The following is a 22,499-nucleotide window of genomic DNA, read 5'->3' as shown; positions in this document are numbered from 1 at the left end:
CACCAGTACCAGCTCCAGAGCTAGAGGCAGCCCCAGCCCAGATCCAGTGCTTGCTCTACCATAGCTCCAGAGCTAGAGCCAGTAAGAGAGCCACCGCCCAGAGAGAGTGAGCCCCAGCTCCAGCCCCAGCTCTACCATGAGGGCCAGAGCTTGAGTCAGTTGTCTGGCTAGTGCAAGGTTTGGGGATACAGCCCATTCCTGGACCAGCTTTAGCACCAGATACAAACCTAGAGCCGGTACCATCTCGAGCTGGAAGCAGTTCCAACACCAGATCCAGCCCTAGTCAGTGCTAGGTGCAGACCGAGCTGTTGGCTTCAGCACCAGGGCCAGAGCCAAAACAGCTCTCAGGTTTCCTTTGACGATCAGAGCATACTTAAGACCGTTGGTTTAAAGCTTTGTCTAGTAAGAGTATACAGACTTCCTCACAGATGGTTTCTGTCATTGCCACCCGCCCGCCCCCGCCCCAGCCACGTCCTTTGAATGGGCCAGAATCCTGTTTCTTTTTATGATTTGCTTTTGTTGAAAACTGGACATTCGAATATAATATAGTAACTAGAAACCAGTTCCTCCCCTTCCCCAGGGTTTGCTGTTTTTTATTACTGAAGGCTGCAGACATCTTTTTGGTCACTTTCTCAAACTAGTTTTGCAAGGACTGTCATCCTTATCACATGTGGTCACTTGAAGTCCCTGTTCAGTCAGTATTTTGGCAGAGATTTCCTTGAATACCAGGACCTCGAACAAACAAAACCTCCTTCTCTACCCAGCTTTCCAGACTGACTCCGTGCGGGGACTCTAACACTGAGCCAGCTTAACTCTTTCAACTCTGTCTTAGCCTTTATTTCCAGCTTGGACTGAGCCGAGAGGCCAGCCAGAAAGGAAAGCTCAGGATCTTCTCGGGTCTTTGATGAGCGTGCATCCTGTCCAGGCCATGCATGAGGCTTTCTAAATTCCCTTGTATATGAGGTCACTTTTGAACACTCTAATGTCCTAAAGAAACACTCTCCCTTATGTGAACACTGCCATGTTTTGATTACCATACCTTTGAAGTAATTTTTGAAACCTCCAACTTGGTTCTTTTTCAAGATTGTTTTGCCTTTTTGAGATCACTTGCAGTTCTATATGAATTTTAGGATCAACTTTCTCATTTCTGCAGAAATAGGCCAATGGGATTTTGATAGGGATTGCATTTAAATTGCAGGTCACAGTAGGTAGTATCGCTATGGTAAGCAGACATGTGATGGGGATGACAGAAGATCATTTTGCTCTGTGTCCCACAGCCCTAGGACTCCTCAGAAGGGTGACAAAGGGACAGACTAGCATTTCTGTATACCATCGACTGGGTCTGTGTAGTTCCCTGATTGGTAGAATGAGATGGAAAGTTATTTGCCTGGTTGATTTGAAAACATTTATTTTTTTTAAAGATTTTATTTATTTGACACACAGAGAGAGATCACAAGTAAGCAGAACAGCAGGCAGAGAGAGAGGAGGAAGCAGGCTCCCCGCTGAGCAGAGAGCCCAATGCGGGGCTCCATCCTAGGACCCTGAGATCATGACCTGAGCCAAAGGCAGAGGCTTAACCCACTGAGCCACCCAGGTGCCCCTGAAAACATGTAAAATAAACATTTTGCCCTTGTTCCATACTGAGGACACATAATTAGACTTCTATGCAGGTGTGTACGGATTCATCCAAAACTCTCAGTAGCCTCCATCTCTGAGATGAGTGATGGGCAAAGGCGGGGTCTGCCCCTAAGAACAGCTTTCTCCTGCCAGAGCTTCTACAAGGGAGAGCCCTGGGCACTCAGAACAGGAACAGCACTCGAAACATGTCTGAGGCGGAGGAAAAGCAAATACCAAGACCCGGAGTTAGGCACCAACTCGCTCTCCCAAGTCATCTGCTGGCAGCAGCCTCTGCAGGAAGGCTTGGGAGCTCGAGGGTCTAGTGAGGAGGAAGCAGGTCCGTAAGGCGATGCTGTCAACAGAAAGGCCAGGCGGAGCTTCCTATATTGAAAAAAAGTACAGAAATTAAACTGTTGGGGGGGGGGGGTCTGTCTACACCCTGCCCCCGCAATGTAACAGACACACACCCACGGGGTGGGAGTCTGGGGTGTCCTTAGTCCTCAGGGAGACAGGGTCCCTTTAACCTGAAAAAGAGCTTTCTTCAGTTAGAGGGGTCCGAGGCTGGGTGGTCCGCAGGGCTAGATGTGTTTGACTGGAGGCCAGAAGACGCTTGGCAGGATGCGGTTAGGAGATTCAAGGATGGGAGGGCTCCTGGAGCAGATGCCAACCTTGATGGTCCCTCCCAGCGCTGGGAGAGGGCTGGACACTGGCTGCAGGGCTGCCACAGGCCTTTGTGGACCTGATGTCCTGCAGGTTCCTCAGGAAGCTTCACCGGCGACGGGCCCTGCCATCAGACCTGGTCAGGTGGCCACCTGAGCTTTCTCGGCGAGATACCCGGATGCACCATGCTAGCAGTGGAACTGGGGAACAGGCTCCAGGGCTGCGGGGCAGCCAAGCCGGCAGGGGAGGCGCCTGCTGTGTAGCCCACTGCACCTCCCCAGTTTCCCTTTCTGCGGTTTCCCACCCCACATCTGGCATGTTCAGCGGGACCCACAAGGCAATAAATAACCTCAAGTCTTAGAGTGAGGAAGTGATTTCCCCAGCAGTTCCCATTCCAGGTGTCTAACTTCATTAAGGAGAAAGTTCTTACGTGGGTGCCAGTATGGCTAACTCTCCCCGCGACATCCCTTAACCTCCCTTTGTACAGAGAGCAAGCTTCAGGCTCAGACTCTCCAGGCACAGTACCAAACTGCAATTTCATAACATTGTTATGAACATGGTTCATTTTTACAGTTACATTCTATTTATATCAAGTACCTTTAAAAAAATCAATTAGGTTTAAAGAATGAGTTAATTTTAAAAATACTAGCTAGGGGCACCTGGGTGGCTCAGATGGTTAAGTGTCTGCCTTCAGCTCAGGTCACGATCCCAGGGTCCTGGGACCGAGCCCTATGTCAGGCTAGTCTGTTTCTCCCTCTGCTTGTGTTCTCTCACTCTGTCAAATAAATAAACAAAATCTTAAAAAAAAAAAAAAAGGTATTTCACAGTATAAGAAGTACAGAGATCTGGCAAAAATCATGAGCACGCTATCCTGACAACTAAACTCTGGGCAACACTGTTCTAGAATAAGGGCTTCGGGCTCGGTCGTTTTCCATCTCAAGTTTTTGTGATTTCTGGGTTTTGTCTGTTCCCTCTGGTTGTTGCTGTTTCCTCACAAAGATTATTTTTGAAGGATCTCTGACCTTATTTTAGTTGACTGACGGGAAAGAGATTTATTTTTATTTTTACCTGGGTTAGGACAAGAAAAACAGAAGGGCCCTAGAGGTTAGTGACTCAGGTACAACCGGCAAAGGGAAACTACAGGTGTGGAGTGAAGTGAAAAACCAGGCGTAGAATGTTCCAGTACAGTGGAAAGTGCATCTCCCTTCCCCTCAGACTTCCAAATAAAAGTCTGCAGATTCAATTTAAAAGGTCACCTTACAGTGGAAAAGAAAAAGGGAGAAAGCTACAATTTGTAAGAAATGCTTATTTTTTTTACAAAAAGTTATAAAATTTAAATAGTTGATTAAAGTTAAAAAAATCTTGTACAAAAATTAAAGGATTTAAAAGATTTCTGGATCTCTTGACTTTAAGCCCAATATTCTTTCCACAATGACCCAACATTTCTCATAGATCCCACATTTCAGGTTTTTGTTTAGAAAACACAATCTGAGGTTGTTTGTAAGCAATCAGCTCTCCAAGTGCTGGGAGCTCTGGCTGAGGCAGCAGGAGGCACCCTGGCAGGACAGAGCACCCCACAGAGAGCCACACCCCGGCTGGGCCCTTCTCCCAGAGCTCCCCACACGGGGCCCGGGAGGTGAGCCAGGGGTCTCCCTTGCCCCACAGGCCCCCCAGTCTCTCTGGGAGAATGCCAATCGGCCCCGCGCTGGGCACTTCTTCCCATGGCCAGCCACACCCTTGGCTTCACTCCGCCTTGATTCTGGTCAGTTCCCATCTTCCTTCTCCACAGAGTTTCAGAACCAAGGAGTGAAACTGCAAGAGGCCAGCACAGACGCAGATGAGGCTGTGCTGGCCGCACAACAGAAGGCCATCCCTCCCCTACCCTCTCCACACCCCCGCTCCTCATTTTGAAGGGCCCCAGGTCCTGGCTAGGGGCCTTTGGGCTCTTCCTCCTCCTCAGGCCACCTCCAGGAGCTTGGGTACCTTCTCGAGGCTACGTCGATGCCCCACACTGATGAACGTCATGCCCAGCTGCTGGCCAATGCGGTAGAGCTCGTCCTCCACCTCCTCGGTCAGGGCACTGGTGGCTTCATCAAGCACTGAGGGCAGAATCCGGCAGGAAGAGATCAGCTCCTGGCCCTGGCCCATCTCTGTTCTCCAAACCCGCTCACCTTCAGCTGGGACCCAGGGCGAGGCTGGCCGAAAGCTGCTCTGGCTTCCAGGAGCCCTGGCACGGGAAGAGAGTGGGCAGAAGAGCAGAGGGCGAGGCCCCATCCACTTTCCAGTGGCGGGACGAAATCCCCCAGCTTTCCAGAGTCCGCGCCGGCACAGCCTAGAACCTCACAGGCCAACGCTTCTCAGCTCCCCCAAGGACAAGGACATCAGCCCCTGAAGAAGTTCACACCTGTCACCCCTCTGCCAGGCACAGCTGGGGGTGCTGCCCACTTATTACCGGAAGACGCTGAGGAGCGTAAGAGTGCAAGCTTTCCAGGCTGGCTCCAGCTGCTGCCATGGCAGAATGCTCGAGAACTGGTGGTGTGACCTGTCCACAGCTGCTCTGGGGACATCAACCTTGCCGCCACAGGGGCAGAGCCCTGCCACCCTCCCATGTAGGGACAGAGGTGGCTGGCCATGCACAGGGGTGCTCTCCAACACGTCTGAATGCCCCGGTAGTGACACACACACACACACACACAAGCACACAATACTGGGTGTGCACATTTCCAGGGCACACCTCACCTGCATACTTGGGCTGTAGGTAGAAGAGCCGGGCAAAGGAGAGCCTCTGCATCTCTCCCGGGGACAGAACGTCGTACCTGAGGAACAGGAAGGAGAGGACCCCCAGAGGAAGGAGGATGGGCCTGGCTTTTGCACAGAATGGGTCTAAGCAAGAAGAGATTCTTGGGCAGAGAGGCTGGCCCAGGGACAGACGGACATCTCCCTCCCCTTTCAACCACAGTTCAGCCCCGCCGCCCGCGGGAGGTGAGGCCAAAACACCACTCCCGAGGGCGTGAACGTGCCCCTGACGGGCCAGCAAATACCCAGAACCCACTGTGTTTGGGGGAGCTGGCTCTGGAGCACCCCGACTCCCTTCTTACCAGTTCCAATCGACCTGCTGGTCCAGACCCTCTGTCCTTGTCACCAGACTGGACTGTAACACACCCAGAGAGAATGTTGTCCGTCAGAGGACCCACCCCTGCTCCCTGTCATCCCACCACACACGCCTCTGAGACAGCGAGGGCCCTGTGGTGCACACGCCGTGGCAGGGGCTGTGGGAGCAAGCAGCCCCCCAGCAGAGAGGAATATCCCATCAACTACACTGTCTACATCTGCTGGAGCAGGATGACAAGAGAAAGCAGACTTCATTTTATTAACATTTTAAAGCTCAATACAGGATCGCCTCGGTGGCTCAGTCATTAAGCCTCTGCCTTCGGCTTAGGTCAGGATCCCAGGGTCCTGGGATCAAGTCCCGCATCGGGGTCCCTACTCAGTGGGAAGCCTGCTTCTCCCTTTCCCACTCCCCTTGCTTGTGTTCGCTCTCCTCGTTTCTCTGTCAAATAAATAAAATCTTTTAATAAATAAATAAATAATAAAACTCAATATAGACAACGCACCCCCCGTTGCCTGTCTCTGGCCAGCTGCTCCCATTACCACTTTCTACTCCCACTCCCACAGTCCAGGCTCAAACTGCCAGTCCTGGGCCCCGGGCACTCCGCCGGCTCTGCGTAGTGCCCTTGTGGTCAGTGCTACCAGGTGGGCCTGGGTCCCGGGGTCCCTGCCCGCACTTACGAGGCCTGCCAACTCCAAGAACCTCAGGATCCGCTCATCATCAGTAGAACCTGCCAAACAGAGAAGCTTCTTCAAGAAGTCAGCTCCCTCTGGGCAGCCAGAAGAGACGGGGTACATCATGGAAGGGGGCAGGGGTGGGGGCACCAGAACCTGGACTAAGGTTCTGCAGGGTGAGGGTTACAGCTCCTAATACATAAGGGAAGGGCAGGCGAAGGAGCAGTCCCTTCCCTTCCTCCAGTGTGTGTCTCTCCTCAAGGAGGGGAAAACAGAACAAGACGAGGTCAGGGAACAGCCCCCCAAATAGTAAACACTTGAAGGAGGAGAAGAAAACAACCTGAAACCAGCAGCCTTGCTGGAGCCTCTGCCAAAAGGCATCGGTGAGGCCCCAGCCAGGCAGAGGAGGGATGATTTAGATGGGAGGATGCGCCCAAGGAGGGCCAGCTCACCTGAGTCTGGGTAGATTTCCTTCAGCGGGTAGATCACCTGATAAAACAAAACCACACAGGTCTAAGATGAGGGCCCATGAGAGGTGGTGCTGTACACAGCCTATCCTCCCCCAGCAACAGCCTCAGGAACTGCCAGGGGCCAGGCACCTCTCCACCTGAGGACAGGGAGGGACACCCAGGCCAAGGGCCAGTGGGGGAGTCTGGGCCAGCAGACAGGGGGGGCAGGGTCACTGCAACCTTCAGATGTGGGTCTGAGGGGAGAGTCTGTGAGCCTCCTAAGGCCAAGGCCTCCAGAATCCAGTCTGGGGGGCAACAAATGTATGTGATATTTGGTTTTGGCCTCCACAGGCTAACCTGCCCTCAGGAGCTGCTCTACTATGGGGGCCCAATCCTCAGAGGGGAATAAAGCATTCTTAGAACCAGGGAGTTCCTGGGCAGGAGCCGTTCACTGCCCCATCTTCTGGCCCATAACTTTCTAGAGCTGAGACCTGTCACACTGCCAGAGGTCTCCATTAGGGTGGAGGTAGAAGTGGCCCCAGGCTGACCTGCTCCCGAAGGGTCCCGTCAGTGAAGAATGGCTTTTGAGGCAGGAACAGCACCCCATGGGGTCCGAAGTCTGTCAGCATCTGCACCGAGCCTGCAGAACCCACAGAAACCTCCACTCTGAGATCTCCCAGAGAAAGTAACTGTCTCTCATTTCCTTTCCCCAACAAAAAGGCCTGGATTGGGGCACCTGGGTGACTCAGTGGGTTAAAGCCTCTGCCTTCAGCTCAGGTCACGATCCCAGGGTCCTGGGATGGAGCCCTGCATCAGGCTCTCTGCTCCGTGGGGAGTCTGCTTCCTCCTCTCTCTCCACCTGCCTCTCTGCCTACTTGTGATCTTTGTCAAATAAGCCTGGATTTCGGGGCACCTGGGTGGCTCAGTTAAGCATCTGCCTTCAGCTCAGGTCACGATCCCAGGTCCTGGAATCGAGCCCCGCGTTGGGTTCCCTGCTCAGCGAAAAGCCTGCTTCTCCCCCTCCCACCCCCCCACTTGTGTTCCCTCTCTTCCTCTCTGTCAAATAAATCTTTAAAAAAAAAAAAAAAAGGCCTGAAGGTTTATACACCCGCATCCCACCAGGCCAAGGCTGGCTCTCACCCCGTGTGCTTGCCCAGAGGCCGCCCAGAACCCGGAGCAAGGAGGTCTTGCCCGTGCCCGTGTTGCCCGTGATAAGCAGGCTCTGCCCCTCGGAGATCTTCAGGCTCAGATCCTTGATTAAAGGCTTGTTAGAGGTTGGGGCGCAGATGGAGACCCGCTCAAGGAGAAAAGCTGTGTCTGCTGGCTCTGCGACTGGCCACTCTGGGGCCCTGCGATCAGAAGACGAAGGGAGAGAAGTAGTGTCAGTCCTGCAGGGGCAGGGTCTTCTCCTTGGGGGGCCTCACCTCTGGACAGAGGAGTTGTTATGGGCTAAACTGTGTTCTCAAAAATCACAGGCTGAAGTCTCAACCCCCGGTACCCCAGAAGGTAACTGCAGTTAAAGAGAAGGTATTAAAGAAATGATTATGTTAAAGTGAGGCTATCAGGGTAGGGCTCTAACCCAATATGCTGATGGCCTTCTAAGAAGAGACACACCAGGCATGCTCGTGCACAGAGAAAGTGCCAGAAAAGGACACAGCAGGAAGACGGCCATCTATCTGCAAGCCAAGGAGAGAGGCCTCAGGAGAAACCAACCCGACCAGCACCTTGATCTTGGACTTCGAGCCTCCAGAATTGTGAGAAAATAAATGTCTTGTGTGAGCCACCCGGCCTGGGGAATCTCGTTACGGCAGCCCGGGCACACGAACACAGAAGGAGGGCTGAGGGCGCCTAGTCTGTGCCAGGCTGTGCAAAGCCCCACCGAGACTGATCTTAATCCACTTTAACACCCATGGATCGCAAACAACATCCCCACCTGGCAGATGAAGAAACCAAGTCAGGCGGCTAAGTAACTCCCTCGGGGTCACGGAGCTGAAACTCTAGCTTTAATCCTGGGGGGTATGCACAGCGTGTGTGACCAGCGGCTAGGACAGGACAGGCGTGCTGGTCGTAAAGGGACCTGGAGTTTCTGGCTCTGCACAGACGCCCCTCTCCCCCGGAGAACAGCACCTCCGGTGTCACTGCGCCCTCCCCAGCCCCAGGCCCTCGGCCGCATGAAGGCTGAATTCTAAACGGGGCAAGAGTTCAGACTTTAGTCGCTCAGAAGGCAGCTGCGTGTAGGCCCCGGAACTCAGGCTGTTTCCATTTTTGAAAGCTTACTCGGTGGCCACTGTCCAAGCACCTTCCAGGGACCGTGACAGTTAAGCCTCACAACTACCCTGAGAGGAAGGTTCCATTACTGTTCCCCTCACAGAGATGAAGAAACTGAGACACAGAACAGCTGAGTGACTAGCGAGCAAGAGAGCGAGGACGTGAAACAATCTTCAGTGCCCAGAAAGGTCCGAAACCTCACAACACATCAAGGAGGCACAAGTAAAGGGCGTCTGGGCGGCTCAGTCAGTTCAGCGTCTGCCTTCGGCTCAGGTCATGGTCTCAGGGTTCTGGGATCGAGCCCCGCATCGGGCTCCCTGCCCAGCAAGCCTGCTTCTCCCTCTGCCACTCCCCTCCACTCGTGTTCTCTCTCTCTCTCTCAATCAAATAAATAAATAAATATAATCTTTAAAAAAAAAAAAGAAAGGAGACACAAGTAAAGACACATGTGGAGGTGAGCGAGGCCTGGGGAAGAGAGAACAGGCAGGCCCCGAGGAAAGGGGCAGGCGGCAGGGCTCAGTGGGAGCGAGACCACTCAGATTTCTGTTTTGTCATCTCGTGCCCAGGTGGGAGGGTGCACCGGGCTTCCAGCAGCCGGAGGAAGGCGTAAATGACCATAACAGATGCCAGAACAGCCCCACTGCCTGCAGACACCTGCAGTGTCCCTTACACCAGGCATGGCATGGGCTCCGCCGCCCGGCCAGGGAAGGGCAGAGCTTCAGGCCGAAGCCAAGCTGGGCACACGCACCATGGCACCGCCCTGCCCGCCCGGCGCTCACCTGTCCGTGTCCCACTCGCTCTCGTCCGGGATCTCGCCAGCCCGCGACCTCAGGGACATGTCCAGCAGGGTCTCCTGAAGCTCCCCGATCCTGGGCAAGAAGTGAAAACCCGAGGTGGGTCTGGGGGCCCAGGGGAATGTGGTCTTCCTTCCCTCACATCCACTGGCACATGGCTTTTCTGTCCGTTCTCTCATTCAGCTCCTCCTCCCAGGAGCGCCCACTCTGCTCAGGATGCAGCCTCACCTGTGTGTGTAACCAGCCACATCGGAGAGCGTGCTGGAGAGGTCGATGAGCCCGCTGAAGCAGCTGATGAGGTAAATGCACACGAAGGCATTCTGCACAGCACAGCGAGCCGTGAGCGCCAGCCTGGACGCCGAGGCCCCGGACAGAGGGTACCGCGTGAGGGGTCCCCGGGAGGGAGCCTCACCTTGCTGACCAGAGTGCTGAGCTCTGTGGGGCTCAGGTCTCCATAGACACCACTGAAAATAGGGATGGCGATCACAACGTAACTCAGGATGCTGCCCAGATAGTCAAAGGTGTTGATGCCGACTGCAGGCGACAGAAACACCGAGGTTAGAGACCCGGGAACCACTGATGGCTCTGAAGGAAGACGCCGCCAGACAGGACCAAGCTAGTCCCTGGGGCCTCGTTCTCCCGAGGACACTCCTGGCAAAGGCAGTGGCTCCCCATGGTTGATTCCTTCATGCCAGCAAACTGATTAGTGCAGAGAGAAAGCGGGGGAAGGGAAGACTATCCCGCTCCTGAGGTTCCTGCCTCCCCCGGCTCCGTCCACCTACTGTACAGCCAGAGTTCCTTGGACATCAGCTCCCGCTGGGTCTGAAGGAGTCTCTGCAGCCTGCGGTCTGTCCTCATGTGCTCCACATGCCCAGCCCTGACAAGGAAGGCTGGGATATCGATGGGGCCCGCAAAGCCTCATCCAGGATCGGGGAGACCCTCCGGCCCTCACCACACTCTCCTCTGGGGACCAAGCCCATCCCAGTGGTCTTCATCTTAGACCCTTTCTGCCATGAGCCTCCATTCACTGCTTTACTTCCTCAGGACAGTGTTGTCTGGGGAAAGAACATGAACTCTAGACTGGGCAGGCCTGGCTCAAACCCAGGCTTTGGCCAACTGCCAGCTGGGTGACACTGATTAGTGCCTTAAGCCTCGGAGTCTCAGTGTCTTGTTCTGTAAAATGGGGCTAATCATACCTACAAAATAAGTTACAGAATTTCTTTTTTTTTTTTTTAAGATTTTATTGATTTATTTGACAGATAGAGATCACAAGCAGGCAGAAAGGAGGAAGCAGGCTCCCCGCCGAGCAGAGAGCCCGAATCGGGGCTGGGATCATGACCTGAGCTGAAAGCAGAGGCTTTAACCCTCTGAGCCACCCAGGCGCCCCAGTTAGAGAATTTCTAAATAGAAAGTTCCAGACAGAAGAGGGGCCCTTAGTAAGTAACAGCTGTTGTTACTCAGCAACTCCACATGGAGCAGTTGCTCGGTGGCAGGCTCTGTGCTGGTTAGCCAGTGAGATAAACAAGGGGATGAAACAGTCCCTGTCCCTGAGCTCCCAGGTTGGGGGGCAGGCAGACACACTGCATTCAGTACCTGGCACCTGGAAAGTGTCAGAGGGACAGAGAAGCCACAGAAGAACCCATCTAGGCTCCAAGAAGCAACCTGCCTTCCCCAGAGCCCAGAACTTCATGCAAAATTCCAAAAGCCCTCGACACAGCCCCGGCCCTACGGCCACACAACCAAAGCCCACCTCAGAGTCCTAGTATGCTTGGCGCCCCCAAGTGGCGGCAGCTGCAAACTGCAGCAAAGACCGACAAGGGCAAAGGTCCCGGGGCAATTAGCTCCAGGCGATCCAAGAGCCGCTTCCACTCCTTCAACACACACCTCTGGGGCCTGAGTTCTCTCTCTGGGGCCTAACTATGACTCCAGAGGCCTCACAGAAGGCAGGGCCCAGGGACCTACCCTGACCCTGAGGGAAGGAATGAGATTTCACAGCGCTGCTGTTAAATCAGATACTTCGTTCTACTTGGACAGTGTTTGTGGGGAGCGAGTCTCCTGATCTCCTGAGGCCTCCTTTCCCTCCCATCCTGCAGAGACAAAGGATCAGTCTTTGAGACTCTGATCGGCCATCAGGCACTGGCAGGAAGCCGTTTTACAGAAGGAAAAGTGAGGCAGAGGCAATGCCTTATAGTCATCACCAAGACAGGAAGCATTCACTCGTTTCAGTCTTGGAACAAATTTACGCCCCCTTCTGGGCCACTAGAAGGAATAAGCAGCTTCAGAAGCAAATCCCTGGATCTAAGGATGAGGCAGACAAGGACAGGGAGAGACACGGGGTGGGGGTCACAGCCCAGTGTAAGGGTGCTCAGCCCCACGGCTCTGTGACGGTGGGAGGGCCGGACAACTGGTCTTTCCTTTTCTGTCATCTCCACTATCAGCTCCGATGCGGCAGAAGGAAACCCGACTCACCTGAAAAAGGCAGCAGGCTCAGCATTCACCCGGATCTGCATGTGCTTGAACCTGGGCAGGTCAAAGGGAAACGAGTGCGGACGACCGGCGGTGCTGGCCCCTCTCCTTTCGGACGCCTGGACCAAGACCTCCAGACCTGGCTCCACCTCGAAAAGGCTCAGCCCTTCCCCGAGCTGTCGCAGGGCTGGAATCCCAGGGCCTGGGTGGGGTGGCAGGAGCCGTGCAGACAGGGGAACCCCTCACCTCCCCAGAGGACAGGTGCATTCCTGCCCACACCACCTCCTCCCAGGGCCCAACCTGAAGCAGGAGGCCAAGAAGCACAGCACAGGCCCTGGATCTACTGGCTGAGCCACGACAGGGAAGTTGGAACAGAAGCACAGGAGAAGGCCAAGGGACGATAATGGCCAACCAGACACGGTTCTCGGTGCTTCTCACCTAGAATCTCAATAATGCTCCTCACAATCCCCTCTGTGGACAACAGTACAATCCCCATTTTAAAGACGGGAAAACTAAAGTTAGTGAGGTTCAAGACCTCACCCAAGAGCACATGCCTAGCGACTAGTGCAGGCTGGGATTCGAATGAGGCGATCTTACTCCAGACCCTCATTCCTTAACCATGATGCTCAACCCAGAAACCTCAAGCGAGGGGAACATACCTAAAATCCCCCTCCAGCTTCTCCTGCTGCACCAGCTGTGCCACGATGGGCCCCATCAACATTTTGTTCACCAGGGTTCCCAGGATGAAATACCCGAAGATGCTCACAGGCCCGAGCCAGCCCGTGCTGGAAGGCAGAGAGGGGAGCGTGGGGGTGTCACACATTGTCACAGGCCTCAGCCCCGATTCCTGTTCACTTTCAAGCAGCCCTCGTCCAATTTCAGCCAGCAGTCCTGTGGGACCTCTGCTCCTGTGTGGGGGCAGCTGGCACCTGGTCTAGGTTGTCAGGGTCCCAGAACCCCTGTGACACTGAAACGCCCCATGTCCAAAGGGAGGGGAGGGGCCTGAGCACAGGACAGAGGAAGCCTTCCTAGGCTGCAGGTGAGAGGAGAGACCAGCATCTTCTGGACCCTGACCTGGGGGAGGTGAGTGGGTGGGTGAGAGACCTGGGGCGGGATGGGGGTGGGAACATCTGGTCGGGGTGGTGGAGGGGAGAAGGGAGAGGCTTCACCTTTGGAAGCACTGGTAGGTGTAGTAGATGAGGGTGAAGGGGGAGATGATGAGCTTGCTGGCCATGCTGCTGAGCTGCCGGCAGAACCGTTCCACGTCCTGGCTGATGCGCTGGTCCCTGCAGCCGACAACACAGAGCAACTGGACCAGGCAGCGGGGCGGAGGGCGGCGAGAGCGGAGAGGTTACCTCTTACTCTGACCTTGTCTTTCGGCGCTATTAGCCACGACCCCAGGGGGAGATGGACTCCGACAAGCACTGGTTTTCCTAGAGGCACTAAGGCCCTTAGGAGCTTTAAACAGGGTTCTGAAGAGCTGTTTCTTGGGGCGCCTCAGTTTACCGCTAAGGAAAAGTAGCAAATGAAAGGGCCAGTACCCAGGGGTCCCAAGCCTGTTCTGAGTAGCACCGAGAAAGACCAGAGTTAAAGAGCAGAGTTTCTGGATGAGCAGGAAAGCCGTCCTCTCTCTCCAGCTCCTCCCAATCTCTTCTGCGAGCCTGAGTCTGCCCCCATTTTAGCTATCTGGCTGCAGAAGCTTCACAGGGGTTGAGTCATGGAGGAGCCCAGAAGAGAAAGATAAGAGGCAACAGGAATCCCAAGCATCTTTGCTGCAAAGCTCAGCTTAAGCTGACAAAAGGTCACACCAGGCAAGAAAGGGCCTGGGGTGGTGAGTGGAGAGGGAATGTCTGTGAGGAGAGATCCCCACTGCACCACTGCACCCATTTCCAATGAGAGTCATGACCTTGGACAAGTCACTTGCATTTTCTGGCCCTCGGTTTTCTTGCCTGTAAACTAACCAGCGCTAACTGACACTGGAACACTTTCCACATGCCAGGCGCTGCGCAGGTGCACTGCGTGAATATCCTTTGAGGTATTCTTGAGATAGGAACTATCATCCCCATTTTCCAGAAAGGGAAACTGAGGCTCCGTGAATGGAGGCCTATTAACCGGGAGGTGAAAGAATGAAGGTCTGAGTCTTACACTGAGCCCTGGGCAGCAATAATTTTGCACCTTGAAAATCCAAGGGCTGGTTTGCTAGCAAGGACACTTTCTTTGGAGAGAAACCCGCAGCAGAGGTTGGGAAGCACAGGATATAAAATGGACAAAAGGGAGCCGCTCCTATCTTTTAGTTCCCTATTCTCAGCCCTGCAGCTGCTCAGAGGTGCCTCCATGGGGCTGCAGGCCCCTTGAGATCATCTCCTATGGTGCTTATCAACATTTGCAGAGACCTGGGGATGATCTCAAGGGGCCTGCAGCAGGGACTCTCCAAGGCCGAACCAGACCCACAGAAGCCTGCAGAGGGTAGGGAAGACGGAGAGGGGCGCCTACGGGTTATCGACGTCATCCCGCAGCACGTTGAGGGTGTAGTACACGCGGCCTCGGAAGTAGAAGCGGTGAAGGTGCTCGGTGAGGTCCTTCCTCCAGCTCACGTACAGCAGGTTGCAGGTGAACTGGTCAAAGCTCTTCAGCTGCGCAGTGGGGGAAGCGAGAGGCAGTGAGAGCGGGGGAGGGATGGCTTCTGCTCGTCTCAGCGAGGAGCTCAGGGCTAGCTAAGAGAGTGTCTGCTGACCGGCCCCAGCCCATTCCGATTAGTCTCTGTCCACTCAGCACTTCTGCCATGTTAAAGTGTCAAGTCAGGGGATTCTCCCCTCCCCCCTCCCTCCCATGCTCATTCCCTCACCAAGCACAAGCCTCTGGCCCCTTTCTATTGTACAGTCTTATCCTGAGAACCGATGAGCTTCTGGAAATTAGGGATGATATCTTTATTTTTTTTTAAAGATTTTATTTATTTATTTGACAGAGATCACAAGTAGGCAGAGAGGCAGGCAGAGAGAGAGGAAGAGAAGCAGGCTCCCCGTTGAGCAGAAAGCCTGATGCGCGGCTCGATCCCAGGCCCCTGAAATCACGACCTGAGCCGAAGGCAGAGGCTTAACCCACTGAGCCACCCAAGCGCCCCGGGGATGATATCTTCTATGCCATCTATGTTCTCACTTTTCTTTTCCCCAAAACTTGGAAGGGAGCTCTGTATACATAGGGGTTTCACTGCCAGAAGACCCATCCAGACTGTCTAAGTGTGATGAGAAGGGGCTTCCCCGAGAAAACAGGAGGCACAGGCAGACAGAGCATCAGGCTCGAGTCCAAGCGGAGACCTGACTCATTGTTCAGCACTGATGGAGCGCCTACATGCTAAGTCTGAGGCAACGACAATGAGCTCAGTCTAGCAAGGAAACAATTATAGGGTGTGAGGAGTGTTACAGCAGAGGCTAACTCCAAGTATTAGCGAAGCAGAGAAGAGGGCAGGTGGAGGAAACAGGAAGAAGGTTAAGGAGGACTGGAAGGAGGTGACAACAGCAGAACCTGGAAAAGCGAGCAGACATTAACCGCGTGAATGAGGGTGGGGACGGAGGCCATCTTGCAGGAAAGCAGAGGGTGCCGAGGCTGGGAGGTACAACATAGCGCCAGGCTGAACCATGGTCTCAGCCCCACAGAGAAGCAATAGCCCCCTGGCTGCTGATCCTAGTTTTCAAATGCTCGGAGTTCCCTGAAGCAAGAATAATGGGATTGGAAGGGACAAGGTCATTTCTGCTAAATGCTGACCAGAAAGTCATGGCCTAGTCCTGGGAGCTGGAAACATCCCAGGAATTGGGCCCAACAGCAAGATCAATGCCCTGCACAGGGTTTTGACCTTTAGTTCCCAGAAAGGGAGGGAACACACCCCACAGCCTGATTCCTGCTTCCTGGTGGCTAAGTCCCAGTCGGCATCGTGCTCATGCCAGGCTGGAGAGGAAGACAAACGCAGGGAGAAGACCTTACCATGGAGTTGAGAACGATGAGCACCACAGCCAGGAATGTCAGGCTCTTAAACCCATCCAAGTCTTTGTTTCCCAGGACCCCATAGTACTGACTGGGGATCAAGCCGACCTGGTAGATCACCAATTGTTCTAGGGTGGGGAGAGGGGTTCGAAGTCAGTGATGAAGGGGGAGAAAATGAAGAGAGAGGCTTCCCCTTGAGTCCTCGCCTTATCAACTCCCCAGAAAGAAGGGACCCCAAACCATTGCTGCCCTACCCCGGTAGCCTGGGCTCACTCACTCACTCAGTAGAGTGACGCACAACAGGGTCAGGAACATCAAGGCATTCTGTGATGACCAGGAGGGAAACAAAACCTTCTGTATTTGTAGGAACCGCTGGAGAAACTGCAGATCTAACCTGGGCCTGAAGAAGAGATGCAGGAGAAGCTAAGCAAGCCCTATGAGGGCAGGGAAGCCTTAGAGAGCAGTTAGCAGGTTGACCTACATCGTTCTGGGGAGGGGTCTGGCCCATGCAGGATGCATGGCCTCCCGATGCTGAAGGCGGTAGGCCTAGGCCTGGAACAGACCAGGGAGAGAAAGGAATTTCTCTAAGCTGGTAAATGCTATAAAAGGTCATTTACCAAAAATTGACAGCAAAGAAACATAGTTAATGAAGAAACTTTAGCCACATCCTCTTTATGGTCACAAACAGGACAAGAAAGCCCATCAAGGATTTTAAGGTCCTGGCTGAATCAATAAAGAAAAATAAAGGAGGTAAAAGAATTAAAAGGGGAGAGATTAAATTGTCTTTATTTGCAGATAATGTGATCATTTACACAGCAAACAGCAGATCAACAGACAAATGCTGGGAATAAAAGGAGCTCAGCCAGATACAAGGTTAACATACAAATATCAATAGTGTTCTATATCAACAATAACCAACTGGAAAATACAAAGAAGATAAGATGATTAAAACAATGGTAAAATATCCAGGAATTAACATTTAAAAATAATTTATAAGACTTTTTTTTTTTTAAGTAGGCCCCCACACCCAGCATAGAGCCCAGTGTGGGGCTTAAGCTCACAGTCCTGAGATCAAGGGTCAGAGACTTAACCGACTGAGCCAGCCGGGTGCCTCACATTTTTTTTTTTTTTTAAGATTTTATTTTTAGGGGCCTTGGGTGGCTCAGTTAGCTAAGCCTCCGACTCTTGATTTCAGCTCAGGTCATGCTCTCATGCTCTCAGGGTCATGAGATCGATCGATCTATCTATCTATTTAATATATATATATTTTAAAGGTTTTATGTATTTATGAGAGAGCGAGATAGAAGTGAGGGGAGGGGCAGAGGGAGAAGCAGACTCCTTGTGCCCAGCAGGGGGCCTGACACCAGGCTCTCTCCACCCATCATGGGGTTCAAACTCACAACCCCGAGATCAAGAGTTGCTAGCTCTACTGACTGAGCCAGCCAGTCACCCCAGGATAAGACATTTTAGAAGAAAAACAAAAGCTCTACTATAGGATGCAAAAGAAGACTTAGACAGAGCTGGCATGACTTAACATTATAAAGACCTCATTTCTAACAAAAACAGTCTATAACAAAAAAGCAGAGCTTCTCTGAGGAACTTTATATGAAAATATAAAGGCCCATGAGTAGCTGAGGGTAACTATGAAGAATGGGAAAGGAGGAATCGGAAACACAAACCCTCCTTTAGTAAGACAAATCAGGGGCGCCTGGGTGGCTCAGTCGGTTGGGCATCCAACTCTTTGATTTCAGCTCAGGTCGTGATCTCAGGGTCCTGGAATCGAGCCCCGCATCAGGCTCTCTGCTCGGCAGGGAGCCTGCTTCCCTGTCTCTCTGCCTACTTGTGATCTCACTCTGTCAAATAAATAAATAAATAAAATCTTTAAAATCTAGAGTATACGAGGAATTCCTGCACGTCAGGAAGACAGGAAATCCACGGAGAGTGGGAAAAGAATACAAAAAGGCAATTCAGAAAAGGGGAAACCCAAATGCTTAATACATGAAAACACAATGGGATGCCACTTTACAACCCATCGGACTGATAAAACATCAGAAAACCAAACAATACCAAACATTCCTGGAATGTGGGGAAACCAGAACCTTTATGCAATGCTGTTGGAAAGTATAAACTCAGATGACCTTTCCAGAAAACAATTCCACAGAATTAGGTATGTATGACCTAGCATCCTACCTTGGGGTGGATAATCCAGAAAAATAGTACCCATATCCACAAGGAGACAAGCGCCAGCATATTTGTGGTGGTTAAAAACTGGAAGCAATCTAGGTGTCATCACCAGGGGAATGTATAAGTAAGTGCGATCCAAAGTACATAGGGTAGTATCATGCAGGCCTCAGAAACAGAAACTAGATCACTACTGAATGTATGATCTCAAAAACACAACGCTGAGTAAAAAGGTTTTTTTTTTAATCACAGCATATTATCATTTATAGGAATTCAAAAACCACGATCTATCATTCAAGGTAGACACGCAAACTTATATAAACTGGGCTGTACACTCGGGTGGGAGTCGGAGAACGGGGGAGAAACGGGTTGAGAATAAGGAACGAAGAGAGGAAGACAGTAATGTAAAGCACAAGAGGGGCCCTGCGCTGGATCACAGCGTGCCAACAACTGGGGACGATTAACTCAATTCTGTGCACTTGGAGGTTCGGGGGGGGGGGATGGAAAAGCCAGTTCCAAGGGAGAGGATCCCACAGCCAGAGTGCTGGGGGCTGCCTCGGATCGCGCGGGAGGCTGGGCGCCCCTTCCCGAGCTCCTCTTTCGCGGGGGCGGGGGCTCTTGAAGCCACACAGCCCCAGAGAAGGCACCCAGGGGCCCGGCTCGCCTCCCCAGCCGCCCTGCTCACCTGGCGCCAGCCCCGGCCGCCGTCCCCGGGACCGCCATGGGGCAACTTCCACCTTCCTCGGGAGGACCGCGCTGCCCCGGACTTGGCTGCAGGAAGAGTCCAAGGGGCGGGCCCGCGGCGACCACAGAGACGGGCGGCTAGGCGGCTAGAGAGGAAGGGGCCGGGCTACGAGGCCACTCCCGGAAGCGACCCACCCCTCGAAAAGAACCAGAGAGTGCTGAGTGTTACATTCTGTCGACCCTGCGCCTACGGCGCCCACTGCTGGATCTAGGAGGTTTCCTTTTTGACAAGAACAGCGGAGAAAAATGGGATTATTTTATGACAAGTATTTCAGACGCGGAATGTAGATGTTTCATACATTCTCCCATAGAAGCCACCGTGATCTTTTACCAACAAAATCAGGCTTCCGGATTGCAGTTAGAATAAAGTCCAAATGTTTCCATGGCATAAGTGATGGCGCCTTTCCCTTAAATTTTCATTGAGCGGCCATTGTTTCCATCTCAGGGTCTTTGCAAGTGCAGTAGTCTTGGCCGGGAGCTCTTCCACAGATGGCTTGTTCTCAAAATTAGTTCCAATGTCACCTGGTCGCCCAACCTAGAATATGCCATCCTGCCCACATCATTCCCGATTGTATTACACTTTGTTTAAAAATAATCTCTGCACCCAGCGTGAAGCTCGAACTCAGGACCCCAAGATCAAGAGTTGCATGCTGGGGCACCTGGGTGCCTCAGTCAGTTAAGTGTTTGCCTTCGGCCCAGGTCATTATCCCAGGGCCCTGGGATGGAGTCTAGCATCTGGCTCCCTGCTCATCTGGGAGTTTCTTCTCCCTCTCCCTCTGTCCTCCCCCCTGCTCATGCGCCCTGGTGCTCTCTCTCCCTGTCACAAATAAATAAATAAATTCTTTAAAAAAAAAAAAAAAAGAGTTGCATGCTCTACCAACCGAGCCAGCCAGGTGTCCCACTTTTATTTTCTCCATGATAATTATCACTGTCTGAAGCCATCTTATTTCCTTGCGTATTGTTTGTCTTTCTCTCTGAGAATAAAATTTGAGCAGGGACTCTCTGTCTTGCTCATAGCTATATTCCCAGTACCTAGAACACTGCCAGTATTTAGTAAGTGCTTAGTAAATATTTGTTAAATGTTGGAGAATGCAATGCTTCATCTGATTACTGTGCCCAAAGGGAGATGGGAAATAATTCGGAGAACAAGCAGCTTGCGAGAAATACCATGTGATTTCACTCATATGTGTAATTTAAGAAACAAAACAAAAGAGCAAAGAAAAAAAAGGAGAGAGACAAACCAAGAAACAGGCTCTTAACAATAGAGAACAAACTGATGGTTACCAGAGGGGAGATGGGTGGGGGATTGGGTTAAACAGGTGATGGGGATTAATGTGTGCACTTATCTATCCTTATGAGCAGTAGGTGATGTAGGGAATTGTTGAATCACTGTATTGTACACCTGGAACTAGCATAACACCGTAAACAGGGACGCCTGAGTGGCTCAGTTCGTTAAGCGTCTGCCTTCCACTCGGGTCATGATCCCAGGGTCATAGGATCGAGTCCCATATCAGGCTCCCTGCTCATCAGGGAGCCTGCTTCTCCTTCTGCCTGCCTTTCCTTGTGCTTGTGCTTGCTCTCTCTCTCTGACAAACAAATAAAATCTTTAAAAGAAAAATAACATTGTAAATAAACGCACACAAAGAAAGAAATCAAGCAGCAGGATCCCCTGGGGCCCTAAGTTTGAATCTGGATGTACCTCTTCGCCTTCCTTTGATCCTTTTTTTTTTTTTAAAGATTTTATTTATTTATTTGACAGAGATCACAAGTAGGCAGAGAGGTAGGCAGAGGGAGAGGAAGGGAAGCAGGCTCCCTGCTGAGCAGAGAGCCTGATGCGGAGCTCGATCCCAGGACCCTAAGATCATGACCTGAGCCGAAGGCAGCGACCTAACCCACTGAGCCACCCAGGCACCCCTTTTTTAAAAGATTTTTAAAATTTATTTGAGAGAGAGAGAGAGAGCAAGAGAGAGAGCACAAGCAGGGGGCAGGGAGAAGGAGAAGCAGACTCCCCACTGAGCAAGGAGCCTGATATAGTGCTCAGTCCCACGACCCTGGGATCATGACCTGGGCCAAAGGCAGAGGCTTAACTGACTGAGCCACCCAGGCGCCCCTCTTCCTTCAATTCTTATTAAGCGTCAACTATATGCCAAACACCCAACAAGACAGATGTATCACCTGTCTTCATGGAGCTACCCTCTAGCTGGGAAGGCCAACCTGTTGACAATTACAGTTGTCTTCATGAAGACAAAGGTACCTACATCAAGTTTTCACAACCATGACAGCGTTGACTTTTGGGGCCGGATAATTCTTTGTTGGGGGAGTAGGGAGGCTATTGCGTGTATTGTAGGATACTGAGTGGAATCCCCGGCTTCCACCCACTGGCTTCCAGCAGCACTCTCCCCGATCCAGCTGTGCAACCACTAATGTCTCCGGACGTTGCCAAATATCCCTTGGTGGGTGGGTGTGGGGAGGAACAAAATCCCAGCGTCGCCCAGCGCCCGCATTTTGAGAACCACTGCCCCAGAGCCTCAGTGGGTGCCATCCAACTCAGGATGGGGGAGGGGAGTCCAAACTTTGTGCAGGAGATAACTGAGCATTTCTCAGCGATGGCATGAGCTTAACTTACTCCCAAGTGTAATTTCCAGAGTATGTCTTTGTCACTCTGAAAATCAAATAAACATGTCAGGATGCAATCTCTGAAAAATTAATAAGTCAGCCGAAATATTAAAGCAAGCAACCTCACCTGGCTAGGGCAATTCCGGTTTCCAGCTCTTGCCACCTTTTACACTCAAAAGTGTCTTACTTTGGAGTATGGTGGCATTACTGTCCTAGGGTCCCTCAACACTATGTGTTACTTTAAACTTTTAAAAAGTATTGTTCCAACACCGACTGGATTTAAATACGATCTCAACTATGAAAATATAGATATAAATATCTGCATAGGAAAAACTATAATGAGGCATAACAAATGCTATATGTATCATATCATTCATTAATATATTAGTTTACATTTCTAAATTATCTACCAGATAATTTCCAACTCTTTAAGCAGTGGGGATAGTGGAAAACCTGCCAGAATACCTAAAAAAATTTTTTTTAAGTTTTTTATTTTTATTTATTTATTTTTTAATATTTTATTTATCCATTTGACAGAGATCACAAGTAGGCAGAGCGAGAGGGGGAAGCAGGCTCCCTGCTGAGCAGAGAGCTGATGTGGGGCTCGATCCCAGGACCCTGAGATCATGACCTGAGCCGAATGCAGAGGCTTAATCCACTGAGACACCCAGGCTCCCTACCTAAACATTTTTTAAAATAGTTCCTAAATATCAAATATACTGTGTTCAAATTTCTAGTTGTCTCATAGATGTGATTTTTTTTTTTAAACAGCTAAAAAAAAAAAAAAAGTCAGGATCCAGGGCCGCGTAGCTGGCACAGTCAGTTGAATCTCTGACTCTTGGTTTCCGCTCAGGCCGAGATCTCAGGGTCATGGGCATGAGCATCACGTGGGGCTCTGTGCTCAGCCCGGAGTCTGCTTGGGATTCTTTCCCTCTGCCTCTCC

The 22,499-nt window shown here is 51.9% G+C and overlaps 1 protein-coding gene across 9 annotated transcripts; it reads right to left on the bottom strand.

Annotated features, from left to right (window-relative positions):
• Positions 1-3,566: 3,566 nt before the first annotated feature.
• Positions 3,567-18,983, bottom strand: ABCD4 (ATP binding cassette subfamily D member 4). 9 transcript variants are annotated; one of them, XM_047737974.1, is made up of 19 exons: positions 18,882-18,983; positions 16,297-16,415; positions 16,016-16,143; positions 14,531-14,670; positions 13,207-13,323; positions 12,697-12,822; positions 12,041-12,091; positions 10,354-10,448; positions 9,984-10,105; positions 9,800-9,891; positions 9,557-9,646; positions 7,650-7,858; positions 7,058-7,149; positions 6,513-6,549; positions 6,067-6,116; positions 5,376-5,428; positions 5,017-5,093; positions 4,261-4,376; positions 3,567-4,089 (listed from the first exon to the last, which is right to left on the bottom strand). In XM_047737974.1, exons 1-19 carry the CDS (start codon positions 18,917-18,919, stop codon positions 4,021-4,023), a joined length of 1,821 nt encoding a protein of 606 aa, XP_047593930.1. In that variant the 5' UTR covers positions 18,920-18,983; the 3' UTR covers positions 3,567-4,020. The 9 variants fall into 9 exon arrangements, 8 of the variants coding, with proteins under 8 accessions (XP_047593930.1, XP_047593932.1, XP_047593933.1 ...); XR_007128779.1 differs by having other exon boundaries at positions 4,064-4,089; positions 5,017-5,073; XM_047737976.1 differs by lacking the exon at positions 18,882-18,983 and having other exon boundaries at positions 16,293-16,409.
• Between the last annotated feature and the right edge of the window lie 3,516 nt (positions 18,984-22,499).

This window comes from Lutra lutra, chromosome 7 (assembly GCF_902655055.1).
Source record: "Lutra lutra chromosome 7, mLutLut1.2, whole genome shotgun sequence".
In the NCBI taxonomy this organism is placed as follows: Eukaryota; Metazoa; Chordata; class Mammalia; order Carnivora; family Mustelidae; genus Lutra; species Lutra lutra.
This window is presented reverse-complemented; position numbering and strand designations above follow the sequence as displayed.